The following is a 12,741-nucleotide window of genomic DNA, read 5'->3' as shown; positions in this document are numbered from 1 at the left end:
AGTTGTGGAAGAAGTCGAGTTTGCAGAACATTGATGTACTGTTGTTGTTTCATCGTACCTTCAACGATGTACAACCTACCCAAACCTCTTCCTCTTATCACTGACCATATCATCACCGAAGTTGGATGTTTGATAGTCTTTATCACACGATCTTCATTGAATTTTTCCGATGGCCTTCTCTTAATAAACTGAGCCTTGTTCATTAAAATCTGGAAGGTGATTTCATCACAAAAGCTCTTTGTAAAATTTTTAAAACTGTGGACAATTTTCAAATCAAAATGAAGAGCTGGAAAACATACTGATCTACAGTCTTCTACAGTGAAGTGTGTGTGCGCCTTAGCCCATTCCATCCGTTGCTTCATCTTCCTCGGATTAAGTCTTGGCTTGCGAGCAGGTCTGCAGCTTTTGTAGTCCAAGCCTGCCAGTCTCCGCCGAACTGCTCTGGTAGACACTGGAATTCCTGCATCGTTTAATTTCCTTCTCATATTGTTGTTCGTTGCTGCTCTATCTTCTATTATTATTTTTCTCAACATTCGTTCACCGCGAGGTGACAGCACCTTTTTTCTGCCACATTTGCCCTTACGATTCGATGCCAGAGTGTTCTTTTCACGTAACCTACGACTGATATTAGCCACTGAAGTTTTTGAAACTCCAACTTTTTCTGCTATTTCTCGCTGTGGAAGATTAGTTTCAGTCAAAAGACCTCGAATCATTCCCCTTTTGGTTGGTGACAGGTCCTTTTCTAAGGCCATTTCTGGAAACATAACAATTTGAGGTTAGAATTGGAAAAATGCTCTTAATTTTCTCCTAAAGGAGCATAACCTTATCGTGAACGGGCGTGAAATATATGTACATGAAAGCAGAAATAAAAATAATTGATTAGGTTTAACTTACCATTAGAATTTTACCTTTAAAAGGCAACTTGTGTGCAGAGAAAATTAATACAAGAGCGACACGCATTTCCCTCCATAAGTATAAATTGGCGCCAACATGTAAACAGTGTGACCAACATACAATGTTTTTCACAATTCTCCCACGTAAATGTTTCCTTGATATATAAATGCTCTTACAGTTTTCCTACAAACATTTTCCAGTGTCGAAAATGGTTAAATGAATCCATAAAGAGAGAAAATATGAGGTGGTCATATTAATTTGGCCAGGGACTGTATATCTGACGACTATCAATATCGCTTTGCTAGCTGAATTTAATTAAAGAGGTCTGTAATAGTAAATTAAGCTGCAGGTAATGTGATATATTGACAAGTTTTGAATATTTGCTGGTTTTATAAATGTGTAAATTTGCTTCACTGATATTTTAATTTGCTAATATGCGCGTTATTTCATGGAAACAGGAAACAGAAATTCATTATCAAGCACCAATTACGAATGTTGAATCTAGGCCTGTATAGTGAGCTACATTTATAGGTACATCATTTTACGAATGCATAATTTCATGGCATACATGTATACAATTTACAGCAATGTTTCCAGAAACTGGTTTTCACTTGTATTGTGTTACCGATCGCTAATTGCATGTATTCAGCACCTAAGTTAATATTTGTCGGCCGTTATTATACACTCATGTTTATTGCTATCCCGGAGATTTAGTGACCTCGGAATGACGTGTCAGTGATCCCAATATCCTTATGCTTTGAGTGAACATGTCTCTATATTTTTAATTATTCAAATGCGCCATTAATTGCGACTTAAAATTGACTATATTATTATTGCTTCCCCATAAGGAGAGCTCTAGGTTGGGTACGCCAACATGGGAACCGCGCACTCAACTTGGCGTACTTTCTCCTGCAGCGGAGACCTGCCATCAGCGATCCATGTATAGAGATCAGTGTCCTTAACCGTTCATAACCTTTCTATGTCGGCCCGGTCTTGTGTGTGAAAGTAGAAAAGACGTCGAGACGGGTCACTCTGACGTGAAGTTTAGAACCTTGTGTCCCAGTTTTTTTTTGTGTCCTCCTTTAAGACTATTTCAGATAATCCCCACTTTGCGTCACGATACAATTCCTGGGTTGGCACCCCGGTAGGAAGAAAGACGAAGAAGAAGAAGTTAATGAAAGAGCAAGTGCTCCCAATGTTAAAATTTCCTGTGTATCTTGCATGATCTGACTGTATAGTTTCAATTCGTGGTGACCTTAAGGACTCAATTGCATGTTTATTTTCTGGCTGCTACCTTAATGGGCACAAATGTAAAACAAGAAGCCCAATTTACATCACGAAGGAGAAGAAGGACTCAATTGCATGTTTATTTTCTGGCTGCTACCTTAATGGGCACAAATGTAAAACAAGAAGCCCAGTTTACATCACGAAGAAGATGAAGAATTAGAAGAGAAGCACGCAAGCCGAGCGAAGTGGGAAGGCTGAGAGGTCTACATAGCAATATCAGGTTTGGTTTCGAAGTGATAGGTATGCATTTTTATATAATGCGTATTAGTCACTGGTACCGTACAAGCTATTCCGTTCTTTGTGTTACTTCTCTAAATTTCTTCTTTGGGGAATTGTGATTTCTACCATTTTACGCTGTGTCCATAAGCTGTAACATATTGTCGGTAATGTTCAAGTCTGTATCATTTGCTTTTGTCAAACTTATAGATCTCAGTTGAGAACTGTAAGAAGTAATTACTAATCTTTGTCAGTTTCTGATTTCTACATGTTCCGAGCTACCTCTATTTTTTACTTTTAAAAAAATGTATCTTTAGATAAGCGTTAATAATTTATACCCTTACATGTATGTGGACACGAAGAGGCTCATTAACAGTACCCGGGAAACTGGACCTGTACATTGATGATGACCTATATAATTAGCTTCCTTTCTGAAAAACCCTAGCCTTTGCGTTACAATTGCTGGCAAGTCTTTGTCTCTTGTGTTGTAACTGTGTGTGTATCTCAGTTTCACTGAATCAGATATCTGAATTTAATGGTATGGATAATTTTCCTGAAGTGCTACGCACCTGAAGAATCAAGGATGGTGATTTTAGAAAGAAATTATAGTATTTAGTGTGTAATTGTAATTATTGAGTTGATGTGTGCGATCTAAAAGTGACGCTGTGAATGGTTTTTTTTTAAACTGTAGGCTGCGATAATGTTTGTAGGGCTCAGAATCTTGCGAGCTGTTCCATTTAGGATATCTGTAAGATTACCAGAATGTGTAGAATTCCTGGCATATCAGTGTTGTTATGGGGATTCTTCTGTTTCACGTCATTACCACACAACAGCTATATCCAATATTTTTCCTTGTGTTTTATCTAATAGTAGCCTGCCTCTTTTTTTTAAAAGATATTTCGTGTTATTTGTCAGTGTGTTAAAAAACTTCTTCAGGACCGAGTGAGTTGGCTGCGTAGTTAGGGGCGTGTTGCTATCAGTTTGAATTGCTCAAATGCCACCACCGGTAGCCATGAAGATCGTTTTCTGTGGTTTCCCATTTTCTCCTTAGGCAAATGCTGGGGAATGTAAAACCAATAATATATTAACAGAATATCCATTGATGGCAAGAATGAGTGAACTTGGCACACTTAGGAAGTGTCTCTGACATTGAAATATACAAACTATATTTGTTCATATTTTCCTGAATAGATATACGTTTACACAGAAATCTGTTCCCTGGCAATTAACGCAATTGGCCACAGGAACAAAGCCCATATTACACGTGTGAGAAATTGTCATCAGTGCAGTTTGTATACTTTTATAGTAAAATATTGACTAACAAACACTGCTATTCACTGAAATGAACTCGAGGTATTCAACACAGACACGTTTCGTACCACCAGGGGAACAATAAAATCTGCTAAACATTTAAACCACTTGTCTGTTACAGAACTTCTTTCAAGGGGGGCTGTGGTAAGCACCCCTCGGTTTTGTCATTAGACATGACATGCACAGACAAATAAAGAAATGTTGGTAGCATTGATCAGTGAAATGAGGCGATGGCAGTATTGTATAAATTTTTGTGTTCCGTTGAACAGATTCTTCTTTTTCATTTTCTGTTTCCAATCTTGTGGGGTGAGTTGTGAATCAGGGACCTTCTCAGATTTCTATCTCTTGACCACTCCCTTCCTTCCTCCAACATTTCTTCTACTTTTACTGCTCTCTCCCCTGTACTCTCCTTCACGGTATCCATCCACCTCTTTCTGGGCATTCCCTGTTGTCTTTCTTCTATTATATACTCTCTAAATACTCTCTTTGAAACTCTGTCCTCTTCCATTCTCATCATGTTTCAATACCATTTCAGATTACTGGTCTCTACCTTGTCCTGCCGTTTAAGAATTCCAATTCTCTCCTTAATTTCTATATTTCTGCTTTTATCCCTTCATGTCTTCCCAATTATTCCTCTAAGGAATTTCACCTTGGCTGCTTGGATTCTGCTTTCATCATGTTTCGTTGCGGTCCATGTGCTGTCACATACTGTATATTAGAATTGGAGTGTAACACATTGGGCACAGAATTTTCGTGCATATCTTTAGGACGTTCCAGTTCCACACTATAAATTTCACACATTGGTAAAATGTGTCCAGTTCTCTTTCCAATTTCTCCGTTTATTTTCCCATCATCACCGGGCTGAATGGCTCAGACGGTTGAGGTGCTCGCCTTCTGACCCCAACTTGGCAAGTTTGCACGTAGCTCTGTTTCTAGGTATTTGAAGGTGCAAATATACGTCAACCTCATGTAGGTAGATTTACTGGTACATAAGAATTCCTTCAGGTCTAAATTCCAGCACCTTGATGTGTCTGAAATCCATAAAAAAGTGGTTAGTGGGCTGTAAAGCTAATAACTGTTGTTGTATATTATTTTCTCATCTTCTGCAAGTATACTTAACAAATACTTGTATCTTTCCACAACTTTTAATGGTCATCCATTTACTTCAATATTCTCTCTTTCTACTGTATTACCTCTCATCACCACTACTATCGAACACTTCTCCACACTTATTTTATTCCATATTCCTCTACTTCCTGATTCAATACAGTAACTTGTTCTTGTACTTCCATTTCATCTTCTCCCCATATCTCTTTGCTTCCCATTTTTTGGTATACTCTTGTGGATTTCATCGATGAAGGTAATCAAGATTAGAGAGGATAATACACTTCTTTGTTGAAGTTCTGTTTCTACATTGAGCCAGTTTGTTTATCCTGTTATTTTCATATTACTTGCTCACTTTTTGTATATGGCTGTGATAATTTGTTCTGCTCTGCCTGCCTTCATTTTTATGTCTTCTCAATATCTATAAATATCATCACTAAATCCTGCCTGAAATCCTGAAGTAGTTGAAGATCAAATGGGTAGAACATGTCTCAAATAAAGAGCTTGAAGAGAGGAGAATGGTTTGTTTTCAGTTAGTTACCTTTAATTTTTAAATTAAAAACTCATATTGCTGTGGTATCATTTCTATGTAAAACTGTATGATTGTAATATCAGCTGTCATGTAAAACTGTGGGTTGTTGGCTATGTTCGTAGTATCAGTCATAGAGAACTGGTGGCTCTATAGGTTTGATCACAATATCAACAGTCATGTAAAATTTGTGTTTTTTGCTATGATCATGATATTGATATTCATGTAATATCACAGGCTTGTTGCTTAGCCTGTTGACAAATAATCTACATAATAATGACAGAAAAATGATAATATAATTTCCTGGCCTGTTTTTCAGTGTAAGACCATTGAATGTAATCATCAATCCCAGTACCTTCTAACTACTCCACTTGCAGTGCAAAATGGACCTGGTAACAAAGATCAAAGAGGAACCAGCCTGGCTTGAAGGAACAGGAAATGCTTCGCTTGTAAGTCTCATTGCAGGTAACTTTATAGGGATCAGAATTTAACCCTTAGTAGCAGAATAAATTTAGCAGGGGAAAAATTTACTGTTTGCTTACCCAATATTAACACCAGCAGTCACCACTTGCAGCATGAGCATTTAGGCGTGGTATGTCTCTGTTATGTTTCTTTATCTGGAAATACGTGGCAGCATGCTACACAAGGCTGCCAACACTTAGGAACTACAAACAGCAGTATTGATGTACATATTTGAGTCTGGCTAGTGACATAATCATTGTTGACGGATAAGCAAGGGGGTTCTGGCAGCATAAGCCCCAAGATTAGAGCCACTAAGAGGCCAATAGGCCTCTAGCATTCACTAGGGGCACAGCAGTGCGTTCTATGCCTCTGTGACTCATGCGGCAGTGCTTCGGCCACTCACTGCTGAGTTCCATGGTTCAATTCCCCATCACTTCATGTGTCCTGGACAAAGTGGAGGGGGGACAGTTTTATCTCCGGGTACTTCGGTTTTTCCTGTCATCTTTCATTCCGGCAACACACTCAAATATCATTTCATCTGTCAGTCATTACTCACTGCCCCAGAGGAGTTCAACAAGCTTCAGCAGCAGGCACAATTCCTATCCTCGCCACAACATGGGGGCTTCATTCATTCCATCCCTGAGCTGGTCACTGACTGAAAAACTGGTTGGATGTTTTCATTTTCACAGTAGTGCATATTATGTTTGATAGTGGTAAAAAGATGAATGAATATTTTGTGTTTTATAGTAAAGGAGCCTTTGTTAGGTCCAGCTGGTGATGAAGTCATGCTAGGCAGTGTCTCAAGATCAAGGCTTCAGTGCCTTTCATGTGCTAAATACCCATTGATAGACTGTCTATTTTGTTTGTTACTGTTGTTGGTTATTGATATGGCTTTCAGAAGGTTGTGTGGTTGTCTTTATTCTGTATGGTTTGCTAGTGGTATCTTTGTGGGATTGACACCATTTCCTTTCAAGTCGGCCAATTGCAATGCTGCTAGCCTCTGAACTGATGGAACAGTGGTGGATGCTAGATTTAATTTATATGAACAGTAGGTCCCTAGCTATCACAGTGAACATATTTTTCATCTAAAAGACATTCCAGGTATGATTTTCATCATTTAAACTTCTATACTATGTTACTGATGTTGGGTGAGCATATGGTAAAATACTGTCACAGTATAGCGTGTCTAAAGCAAACACTATATTGAAGGCAGAGATGCTGTCAAAGATTTTGAAGAAAATGTGATATATTTTGATCATCCTTCCTTGTTCTGTCTGTTGCTACTCTAAACTTAGTCGAATGCAATCTTCTGAGTGTGTGGCTTTCAGTTAACTGCCCTCTCATCTGATAGCTCAGAGGGTAAAGTAATGACTTCCTGATGTCATGTTGGCAAGTGTGACTTGGGTTCAGTCTAGGGGTATTTGAAGAAGCTGAATTATCCCAGCACATGTCTGTGGTTATACTGAATTCCTGCACATCTTTCTGCCACCTCTTGTACAAATATCAAAATTATGTTAGAGAAATGTGTGCCAATATCAGAAACAACTTTTTTCTTCATAAATGTGCAGAGTTATTCTAAATGATACATTGAATGTCAAAAGATCTATACCTTTTAAAGACTTTTGTATGATAAGAAATGAAAGCTCTCCAAATATTCATTGCGTCTTCCTTTCATCGCATCCTAGTAGAACATGAAAGAGGCTCTGAAACAGCAGATGTATTTGCCAACATTGCTGGCTCAGAACTGATGGTGTTCTCATTCCCACTGTTCTTCACAGAACACTTCATAACATCCTTATATTCATAAAACATTTCATTTGTAGTTGCTATGAGTGTGGCCCACATTACATCTTTACCTGGAATATGGCTGATAAGGCTGCTTCTTTCATGTTTGTTTCTCCAATTTTTACACTTGGAAGCATCAAATTATGTTGATTCAAATGTAACTGTCTCAGGGCAGTATGTACTACTTTTGAGCTCGGCAAAATCAGAGTAGAGAATGTGCTTCAGATATTTCAAGGTATTTTAATCTGTCTGTAAACAAACTCTATGCTGAGTATGTTGGATTTATATCTCTCACTATATTCAACAGATTTAGAACAGTTTTAACACTCTTAAGGAGTTCAAACAACCTCTAACATTATTTTAATATGATTGGACATATAAAAGCAGTTCATATGATTTAGTGTTTATGTCTGCAGCTGCTTACTTCCAATATTCTGGCAAGGGGGCTCCAATTCCATCTCAGGTAGGGCGCAGTGTATCTTCTGGTATGCCTAGAAAACTTTTCTCAGTTTATATTTTGATAACATTCTTGTCCTTTCCATGAGCAAGGATAGTAACACCAATCTCAATACAGCCTTTGGTTTTAAGAATTGTCTCTTGTTAGAAACCTTCTGTAAACTTTAGCAAAATTTTGAAAATAACTGTAAAACTGGCAGGTAATGAATTACCATGCTCTTTTATTGGTGACTGTATTTGTAGAAGTGTGTAACGTGCTTACCTACTATATCTTCTTTTCCACAGGAAAATATTGAACATGAAACACAAATTATAACTCTGAAAAAAGAAGCCAAATCAGAGTTAACAAAGCCAGGGCCAGCAGAGGATTGTTCATTTGAGGTAATATACATAATTCGATAAGCCATTGTCATGTAATGAAAATGGTTAGAATGTGGCTCAACATATATCTAAGGTTGACCCTTCATTTCGATGTGTATTATTGATAGTAGTATGGAAAATATACTTTTTTATGAGATTGACTGTTTACTTGCCTAATTTTCATATTTCGTGCAAGTAGTTCAAAGGTCTTGGATTAGGTATGACGTAGCAGATGGGATGGCTCCAAAGACCTCTAATGCATATCATTTGGGAACTGGCATTATTGCTACTAATAGTTTTGACTGTTTAAATATCTTTAAACACAAAATTGCTATAAGATACATTCTTTTATTACTGTCAAGCAAAAAACATTGGGATGCATAAATTGTGCAAAGATGTTAATTATGCAAGAATGTATTGTAATTAGGTAAGAATTGTTGGAAGGATTATTATTTAACTGTGTTAAGAGTTCGCATTGTGTGGCAAGAGCAGTCAGTTCATTGTAGGTGAAGCTCTAAGTACCCATCATACTTCTGAGGTGATATAACAGACTCTTAACAGCTGTTTCCCAGATTTCACCAAAATGTGATTCTGCAGGAGGGATGAAATGCCATGTTAGTCGCATGTCTGCAGTTGCAGTGAAGTTCTTCCCATTATCACTGTAAATGTTCAGGGGTTGACTTCTCCGAGGATAAAGTTGACAAGAGCAGCGAGAAATGTAGTTGTGGTCAGATCAGGTATCGTGTCTATGTAGACAGCCTTGGTAGCTAGGTAGTGTAGTCTTGGTCGACCTCACCACATTTTTTATGAGCATTGGTCCAGAATTGTCTATTCCATTGTTGAGGAATGGGTGCATCGAGGTTACATGCACCCTTGTTGTATTTCAAATTAATTGTATACAAGAAGAATTGGACTGTGTGAGACCAAGGAGAAGGGTATGGGAGAGATTCGTCTGAAAGAAGGGTACAGTCTGTATTACAGTGGAGGACCTGCAGCAAAAAATGGAGTGGCTATCATACTTAGAAAAGACATACAGGCATATGTGGAATATACAAAATGCATCGGCGATAGTATGATGGTGGTGAGACTCCACTTTGAAAATGGTATGAAAGATCTATTTCAGTTATATACCCCACAAATGGGTTGCATAGATGAACATCTAGAGGAGTTTTTAGAGGAAGTGGAGAGACAGATAGAAGATAAGTGCTAATGATGGGAGATCTAAATGCACAAGTTGGAATGGAAAGACAAAGAAAGGAAGATGTTGTAGGGCCCTTTGGTTATGGAAGGGTGTGGAGTAACAACACCGTGTTTATTACAAGCTAGTCTCTTTTTATTAACAACCCCCCAGACTCAGACTCTTCATAAACACATACATAGACGTTACAATAACTGCAACTAGATAGCGTGTGGTATCCCCTTGAGTCCGTCACATCTCCTCCCCACCGTGGTCGATTTCCGGAGGAAAGACCAGCTGTACCGGTCGACTGATTCTTGAGCCGTCTAGCTGGTGTAGGATGATTGTTCGAATATTTCCATCTCTCCTTGAATCCTCCCCACCAAGCCGCCCGTGGTGCGATGCATTTCCACGGGACTCCCTGGTGAGCACAATAGTGATGCTTATTGGGGTCTGGTTTTCCAGGACAGTGTCACCACGGGCTGGGAGTTGTGTGGCTAATTATCTCTGTTACACGATTGGCAACGAAGGTCTTCCATTTGTTTGGGTCGTTTTTTATCCATCCCAGCGTCACTGTAGAGTCGCTCCACAGAGTGGGCCTGTTGAGGTCGAAACCTGTTTCCTCACAAAAATAGCACAGGAGGCGTGTGCCTATAAATGCTGCGAACAACTCTAATCTTGGAAGCGTCACCTTCTTCACTGGTGCTAGTCTGTTTTTGCTGCAAACTATGCGAGCGGTGCTACGTATGCCCTCTCAGAGGCATCACAGAATACGTGCACGTGTGATTCGTGATTTGTCTGCCCCATCCCGATTCATCTGGGGATGTTTATAGATGACAGGAAGTGAAGTTTGCTAATCCATGAATGCCAATCCTTTGCTATATCTGGAGGTAGTAACTCCTCCCAAGTTAAATCTCTAAGCCAGGTGTCCTGAAAGATTAATTTAGCAAGAATTCCTACTGGTGCGAAAAGTCCAAGAGGATCGTAGAACTGGGCGGTGGCACGAAGAATGTTTCTCTTGGTTCCTGGTTTGTGCTTAAGATCGCTAGCAATCTTCTACTTGTTGGTGAAGAGACAATCTTCAACAGTATACAAGTCTGCTCCCAGAACGGACGTCACTCTTCTTTCCTCCAGCTTTTCCTTGCGCCATAACGTCTTTAACGGTTCCGAGTTAGGTGCCCACCTAGAGAGTGGGAGTTTAATCTGTTGTAAGAGCGTGATGAGTTCCTGATATATAGCGATTACCTTTGAGTCATCATTAACACTTGCAGTGAAGTCATCCATAAACATAGATTTGTCAGCTAGCTCTGATGCAACTCTATATCTGTCCCGATTCAGTGTGGCAGTTTCCCTTATAGTGGCCGACAGGAGGAATGGACTAGATGTCAGTCCAAATTATCTGATTCTGGAGCTGTCTGGCTGGCGTAGGACGATTGTTCGAATCTTTCCATCTCTCCCTGAATCCTCCCCACCAAGCCGCCCATGGTGCGATGCATTTCCACGGGACTCCCTGGTGAGCACAATAGTGATGCTTATTGGCGTCTTGTTTTCCAGGACAGCGTCACCACTCGTTTGATGTGTCACAGGTTCCGTCCTCCCTCCGCTCGACACAATTCCATAGAAATCTCGTAAGATCTCTATCATCCTCGTTGAGTGTTAATTGTAGGAATGCTTGTTGGCTGTCACATAAAATTGCCTTGGAGTGTTTTCTAAATCTTAACAGTATGCCCAGAATTTCCTGTAACATGTTAGGGCCCATTTCCAGCGCGTCGTTCAGTGATGGAGAGCCTGTTTCGTGGGAGGATGTGTCGAAGACGACTCTGTATTTTGTGATACGTTGGATTTCTTCACAATGTGGTGGGGTAGGAAAAACACATCCCCAGAACAGTTGTTGTGAGGAACAGCCTCTACTTGATCTCTCCACATATAATCTAACATGTGTTTATGGTAAATGGACTTCAGCTCATCATTCCTTTGTAGTCTATTTTCTAATGATGATAATCACTTTTCTGCTGTGGTGAAGTTGTAGGAAAAGAGAACGCCCTCTTTCCTAGGCAGCGAGACAACTCTCCTTATGGTAGGTGTTGTGATCCTTGGGTGACAGTGCTCCCCCTTGATGTTCTCAAAACTGACGTACACTGTCATCGGAGATTTCATCTACAGCAAATGAAATATGAAGGACCATTATCTGGTTGACTGTAACGCCGGATCTGTTTCCGCAAACTACGTATCCAAATATAGTAGGCAGTAGAACAAGAGAATGGGATACTCTCATTGGTTGCTTCATAGTCACAGTCTTCCAGTAGTGATGTGCACCTATTACAACTTCTATCGGAAGTTCTCTTTCGTCTTGCGGATCTGCTAGTTTGATTTTCTTGAGTGAAGCCAGGACCGTTATGTCATGCGGTGGCGTCAGTTGTGGTGTATAGGTGTTGTAACTTTCGAAAGCACCAACTGAAATACGAGCATTAGTCGAAAATCCCATCATTTCAAATGAGACGTTCCTTCTTGAAGTTAAAGTCCTAGCAGGTGATTCAAAGGTGCTTAACTCCAATGTCTGGCTATGATTAACGTTCAGTTCCAATGAATCTATCAGACAACGATGAATAAAGCTAGACTGACTACTGTCCAGGACACAACGGGTAAGTTTCAGTTTTCCTGTCGGTCCTTTGATCCACGTGCGAATAGTCTGAAGGTATGTGAAGTTAGAAGAGTTGACTTCTACTTTGCCAACGGAAGAAGGCAGGGTGTCTGCTTTACTGCAGATAGATACATGATGGAGACCCTTACACTGGTTGCAGGATGCCTTTCCTCGTTTGAAACACCTATCCTTTTTGTGACCTTTCCTGAGACACAGGAAACAACGTTTTGCCGTCTTTAGTTTATTACTTCTAACCTTGGGGTCTTGTATTTGTTGACAGTCTTGGCCCCAGTGCCCTTCATTTTCACAATACACACAAAACGGTGCCATTTCTCGCTTGCTTCTTCTCACAGCATTATTTGCTTTTGTGTTCACCTGAAAAGCAGCGGCTGTAGGTATGTGAGTTGCTGCAGGAAGAAGATCTCCCCATATTTTTTGTGCGTTGATAGCACCTTCGACCTCTTTATTAAGGAATTCCATTAGTTTCGAGAGATTCCCTTCTTGTGTGTTGTGTCTTTT

At 39.7% G+C, this 12,741-nt stretch overlaps 1 protein-coding gene across 1 annotated transcript in view; it reads left to right on the top strand.

Moving 5' to 3' along the window:
• Window positions 1–2,077: 2,077 nt before the first annotated feature.
• LOC136875096 (uncharacterized) overlaps window positions 2,078–12,741 on the top strand; it is a 50,055-nt gene continuing 39,391 nt past the window's right edge. Inside the window, exons 1-3 of the mRNA XM_067148825.2 lie at window positions 2,078–2,401; window positions 5,661–5,790; window positions 8,330–8,425. Coding sequence (XP_067004926.2) covers window positions 5,725–5,790; window positions 8,330–8,425 — 162 coding nt within the window. The 5' untranslated portion in view covers window positions 2,078–2,401; window positions 5,661–5,724. The remainder of the gene's footprint in view (window positions 2,402–5,660; window positions 5,791–8,329; window positions 8,426–12,741) is intronic.

The sequence above is a fragment of the Anabrus simplex genome, chromosome 5 (assembly GCF_040414725.1).
Source record: "Anabrus simplex isolate iqAnaSimp1 chromosome 5, ASM4041472v1, whole genome shotgun sequence".
NCBI lineage: Eukaryota > Metazoa > Arthropoda > Insecta > Orthoptera > Tettigoniidae > Anabrus > Anabrus simplex.
This window is presented reverse-complemented; position numbering and strand designations above follow the sequence as displayed.